This window comes from Bos mutus, chromosome 11, assembly GCF_027580195.1.
Source record: "Bos mutus isolate GX-2022 chromosome 11, NWIPB_WYAK_1.1, whole genome shotgun sequence".
Taxonomy (NCBI): Eukaryota; Metazoa; Chordata; class Mammalia; order Artiodactyla; family Bovidae; genus Bos; species Bos mutus.
This window is the reverse complement of record NC_091627.1, coordinates 58,455,428-58,461,427: the sequence shown is the minus strand read 5'-3', so window position 1 is coordinate 58,461,427 and position 6,000 is coordinate 58,455,428. Positions and strand designations below refer to the sequence as shown.

The following is a 6,000-nucleotide window of genomic DNA, read 5'->3' as shown; positions in this document are numbered from 1 at the left end:
TTTAGTGACTAGGCCATGGTGGAGACAACAGAGGGGAGGAGCAGCTCTAGCGGGAGGAAGCGGTCGTTTCTGGCTCGCTGCATGTGAGGTGCTTACGATCTTAGGAAAGTGGTTATAAAAGTATCTTGCTTGGGCGGAGATACAGACTTCCGGACAGTAAGGAGATCAAACCAGTCAATCCTAAAGGAAATCAACCCTGAATATTCACCGGAAAGACTGAAGGTGAAGCTCCAATCCTTTCGCCACCTGATGTAAAGATTCGACTCTTTGGAAAAGACCCTGCTGCTGGGAAAGACTGCGGGCAGGAGAAACGGATGACAGTGGATGAGATGGTTGGATGGCATCACCCGACTCAACAGACGTGAGTCTGAGCAAAGTCCGGGAGATGGTGAAGGACAGGGAAGCCTGGCGTGCTGCAGTCCCTGGGGTCACAAAGTCAGACACGACTGAGCGACTGAAAAAACAGACTTCCGGGACAACAAAATACAGATTTAGGTGAGCAGGTGCAGCTGTTATCACCGGGTTCAGTCAGTAAGTTCGCATCCTTCGGAGGAATCACCTCTACGCCTCAGAAAAACACACCTAGCTCCTCACCTGGGTCCACAAGTCCCCTCCCCGAAAGTGCGCGATTGCGTCAACCTTTCTGACAAAACCTCCGCCCCGAGTCTGCGCATGAGTTCGGCGCATGCGCACCAGGCTCCCCGCGGCCGCTCCCTGCTCCTGGCGCCCAGACTCCTTGCCTCTCAGCGGCCCCGCCCAGGCGGCTGCCCGTGACCTGCCACGGCGCGGGGAACGGAAAGCCGGGAGGGGCGAGACGAGGTCAGTTCGCCATGGGGCTGTTTGGAAAAACCCAGGAGAAGCCGCCCAAAGAGCTGGTAAGGGCAGCGGCGGCGGCACCGGAGTGGGTGCGTTTGCGTGGGGGTGCGGTGGAGTTGGTAAACGACTGGACACTTCCACCGCGGCTGGCTAGGTGCCGCTCGGCCCCCATTTCCGGGGCCTCCCACTCGACCGAGGGGCCGGAGGAAGTCTTTAAGGAAGCGGCTGTGGGGAAAGAGAACCCCGGAGTCCCATTTCCACAAGGGGGCCGAGGGCCGGGTGAAGGGGTTCCGTGGTATCGGCTAGGGGCGCGGAGGCAGCAGCGCCGGCCCGGCCTCTGGAACCCCTTCCCCGGCGCGCGGTGGTACGTCCCGCGCGGAACCTTTAGCTGGCGCAGGCCCCGCCCCCTCCCGGCGATCTGCGGACGGCGGGCGGACCTGCAGGGTCCCTAGCATCTTCCCTAGGAGCCCATCCCGAAGTCGAGAAGGTTCAGGCACCTGTCGTCCCTTCCCCGCAGCCGCGCCTTATTGAGAGGGAGACTCAGGGTCTCTTTCCTCTGCCCTTCAACGTTGACAACCAGACGCACAATGATAGCAGGGACCGTACTTTTGGAAGAGTGGTACCTTAGTAACTACATCTGGTGTGGAATTCTGAATCTCCCTGTCAACTTCCATCACTTCCCGATACTGTGGAGCGCTTTAAGAGTGCCCTGCCGAGTCCGGAGCCTAAGTTCGTATCCAGGTTCCGCACATAATCAGCTTTGTGATCTAGGGAAAGTTCATTTCTGCGTGCCTTAGTCTTGTGTGTTGAGTAGGAATGACAGTGTATCACTTCAGAGTCATAGAAGACGGAAGGACGTTAAGTTTTATTAGCTAGTAGTGTGCTGCTGCTGCTAAGTCGCTTCAGTCGTGTCCGACTCTGTGCGACCCCATAGACGGCAGCCCACCAGGCATCCCACCTGGGATTTTCCAGGCAAGAATACTGGAGTGGGTTGCCATTTCCTTCTCCAATGCATGCATGCATGCTAAGTCACTTCAGTCGTGGCCGACTCTGTGCGACCGCATTGACAGCGGCCCACCAGGCTCCTCTGTCCACGGAATTCTCTAGGCAAGAACAGTGGAGTGGGTTGCCATTTCTTTCTCCCAGCTAGTAGTGCTAGTTTCGGTAAATATGTTTGTTTTAGGCCGCCCCATGCGGCTTGCGGGATCTCAGTTCCCTGACCAGGGATCAAACCAAGTCCGTGGCAGTGAAATCCGGAACCCTAATCACCGGACCACCAGGGAACTCCCAGAGTAAATTCTACATCAAGGGTCCCCAACCTCTGGAATCTAATTCTTGATCTGAGGTGGAGCTGACGCACAGTACTCGTATGGCTCTTCAGTGGTTCTGAAACCATCCTCATCCTCCTTCAGTGGAAAATTTGTCTCCCACGAAAACAGTCCCTGGTGCCAGAAAGACTGGGGACCGTTTTTGTACCTTACTTTCAAAGTGCAGACCAACAGCATCACCTGGCACCTTGTTAGAAATCTCAAGCCCCATCTGTTGAACCATAATTTGAATTCTGACAAGATCCCCGGTGATAAGTATGCATATTAAAGTTTGAGAAGCATTACAACACCCAGTACATACTTATTCATAATGGGAAAAAAAAAAAATCTTTCATTTAATAGGTGATCTCACCTGTTCAGCTGTGTGTGTGTGTGTGTGTGTAAGTCGCTCAGTCGTGTCTGACTCTTTGTAACACCATGGACTGTAGCCGGCCAGACTCCTCTGTCCATGGGATTTTCCGGGCAACAATACTGGAGTGGGTTGTTTTTTCCTTCTCCAGGAGGTCTTCCCTTCCCAGAGATTGAATGTCTCCTGCATTGCAGGCAGATTCTTTACAGTTTGTGCCACCAGGGAAGCCTGTTCAGCCCTAGCAGGCATATTTCAAACCATTGTCATGCATCAGGAGGTTGCTGGCACATCCTGTGTGTGTTAATGTCGATTGTATTCAATAATCATAGGTACTAAAACAGTGTTGTTGTTCAGTTGCCATGTCGTGTCCCACTCTTTGCAACCCCAAGGACTACAACGCCAGGCCTCCCTGTCCCTCACCATCTCCCAAAGTTTGCCTGAGTTAATGTCCATTGCATCGGTGATGCCATCCAGCCATCTCATCCTCTGATGCCCTCTTCTGCCCTCAATCTTTCCCAGCATCAGGGACTTTTCCAATGACTCGGCTGTTCACATCAGGTGAAAGACCCTGATGCTGGGAAAGATTGGAAGGACTGATGCTGAAGCTGAAACTCCAATACTTTGGCCACCTCATGTGAAGAGTTGACTCATTTGAAAAGACCCTGATGCTGGGAAGGATTGGGGGCAGGAGGAGAAGGGGACGACAGAGGATGAGATGGCTGAGGGCATCACTGACTCGATGGATGTGAGTCTGAGTGAACTCTGGGAGTTGGTGATGGACAGGGAGGCCTGGTGTGCTGCGATTCATGGGGTCACAAAGAGTCGGACACGACTGAGCGACTGAACTGAACATCAAAAATTCAGTTCTACAACAAGCATCTTAGAATACATACAAGCCACAAAATGTTCATTATATTATGCTATTCAGTTTGCAAAGTAATGTCATACTCTTACTTCATTTAAGCACCCTAGTTTCTGTTTTACCAGCGAGTAAAGCTGAGTAAGTTGCCCTAGGGAACTAATATTTACTGTTCTAGTATCTACTCCAGTCTAGTATCTGCTCTAGTATTTTGGTCAGTTCAGTTCAGTCACTCAGTCGTTTCCGACTCTTTGCGACCCCATGGATTACAGCACGCCAGGCCTCCCTGTCCATCACCAGCTCCCGGAGTTCACCCAAACTCAAGTCCATTGAGTCGGTGATGCCATCCAGCCATCTCATCCTCTGTTGTCCCCTTCTCCTCCTGCCCCGAATCCCTCCCAGCATCAGGGTCTTTTCCAATGAGTCAACTCTTCGCATGAGGTGGCCAAAGTACTGGAGTTTCAGCTTCAGCATCAGTCCTTCCAATGAACACCCAGGACTGATCTTCTTTAGGATGGACTGGTTGGATCTCCTTGCAGTTCAAGGGACTCTCAAGAGTCTTCTCCAACACCAGGGTTCAAAAGCATCAATTCTTTGGTGCTCAGTTTCTTCACAGTCCAACTCTCACATCCATACATGACCACTGGAAAAGCCATAGCCTTGACTAGACCGACCTTTGTTGACAAAGTAATGTCTCTGCTTTTCAATATGCTATCTAGGTTGGTCATAACTTTCCTTCCAAGGAGTAAGCGTCTTTTAATTTCATGGTTGCAATCACCATCTGCAGTGATTTTGTTATCTTCAATGTTTGGCCTTAGTTTTGCTGTTCATAAAATGAGAAGATTCTGGGGAAATAGTCTCATTACCATTTAAACTAGTGCAAACTGTGCAGTGAGATTGATAACTACTGATCTGAGCTGTGGCTGGATGATCTTGATTATTCCCATTTCTCTTACATAACTTTTTCTTTCACAAAATCCCTTTCCATTTTGTAAGTTAATGAAAAAATTTTGATGGGTTTAATGGACCTTTTTCTCTGACATTTAAAGACACATGTATAAAGTTTCTGTAGTTTTTTGATAAGTGTTTCTGATGACTGAATTTTTATGGCTCTTCTTCACAACACATGTTTTATGCAGTTAAATTCAACAGATATTTATCGAGCATTTCCTTTGTGTAAGACATTGCACAAGGATTTAGTGAATAAGAAAAGGTCTTTGACCTTCTGGAGTGTACAGTCTATAATGTGTATGCACATTAACATCACTGTGTTAGTTGTATATAATTATATTAGTTTAATATGATTAACATAGTGATTACAAAAGAGACTCAATGGACATGAGTTTGAGTAAACTCCAGGAGTTGGTGATGGATAGGGAGGCCTGGCGTGCTGCAGTCCATGGGGTTGCAAGAATCGGACACGACTGAGCGACTGGACTGAACTGAACTGATAGGGTTCTGTCTAGTTATACTACAGACGGGTGTAACTTACCCTAGGGGTCACAGAAGGCCTCCCAAAGTAACAATTAAGCTGAGACTTGAAGACCAAATTCAGAAAATATATTCTTTAACTACTTTTCTGACTATTGTTAACATTTGGGGAAAGCAAGATTTTCTGGTACTTGTGTGAAATTGTTGTTCCGTTAGTTGCCACCTTTTACATAGTTATTGAATTGTTCCAATTCATACTTCAATGCTTCTAATTATAGATATACTTTAAGTATAAACAAAGTAGGATTTATCATTTTTGGGTGTTAATAAAATGGACATTGTGCTTAATCAGCATTATTGGGAAGATTTGAATGTAGGGCATCCCAAAACTAGTTACTGTCCATTGTGATAAATATCTATTTGTTACATGATCAGTTGAGTATATTTGTGTGGGTCTAATTCTAGGCACTCTATTCTGTTCCATTGATCTGTGTGTCTATTCTTTAGACAACTACTCTGTCCCAATATTGTGCCAAGTTGCTCAGTCATGTCTGACTCTTTGCACCCTAATGTACTGTAGCCCACCAGATTCCTCTGTCCATGGGATTTTTCAGGCAAGAATACTAGAGTGGGTTGCCATTTCCTTCTCCAGGGCATCTTCCTAACCCAGGGGTTGAACCTCCATCTCCTGTGTCTCCTGGATTGCAGGTAGATTCTTGACCTATTGAGCCATCAGGGAAGCTCGAATACTGTAGCTTTATATTAAGTCTTGAAATTGGGTAATAGGGCATCTTCCAGCTTTGTTTCTCTTCACTTTTATCAGGGCATTTGCCTTTCCATATAAACTTTTAAATCAGTTTGTTGATATCTACAAAATAGACTTTGGTGATTTGATTGAGATTGCATTGAATCTACAAATGAAGTTGGAAAGAACTGATATCTTAATGTTCAGTCTTCTAATACATGAACATGGAATATCTCTCCATTTATTTATATGTTTTTTTTTCCTTTCATTAGTGTTTTGTGGTTTTCTACTGGTAGATCCTATACATATTGTTAATTTATACCCAAGTGTTTTATTGTTTTCTTTGGTGCTCTGCTAAATGTTTTTAAATTTTCTGATCACTTATTACTGTGTATTTGAAAGTGGTTAACTTTTGTGTATTAACCTTATGCCCTATGACCCTGCTGTATTTGCTTGTTAGTTCTTGGAGTCC

The 6,000-nt window shown here is 46.9% G+C and overlaps 1 protein-coding gene across 1 annotated transcript in view; it reads left to right on the top strand.

Moving 5' to 3' along the window:
* The first annotated feature begins 708 nt into the window (after positions 1 to 708).
* CHMP3 (charged multivesicular body protein 3) overlaps positions 709 to 6,000 on the top strand; it is a 41,435-nt gene continuing 36,143 nt past the window's right edge. The window contains exon 1 of the mRNA XM_005900364.2: positions 709 to 875. Coding sequence (XP_005900426.2) covers positions 831 to 875 — 45 coding nt within the window. The 5' untranslated portion in view covers positions 709 to 830. The remainder of the gene's footprint in view (positions 876 to 6,000) is intronic.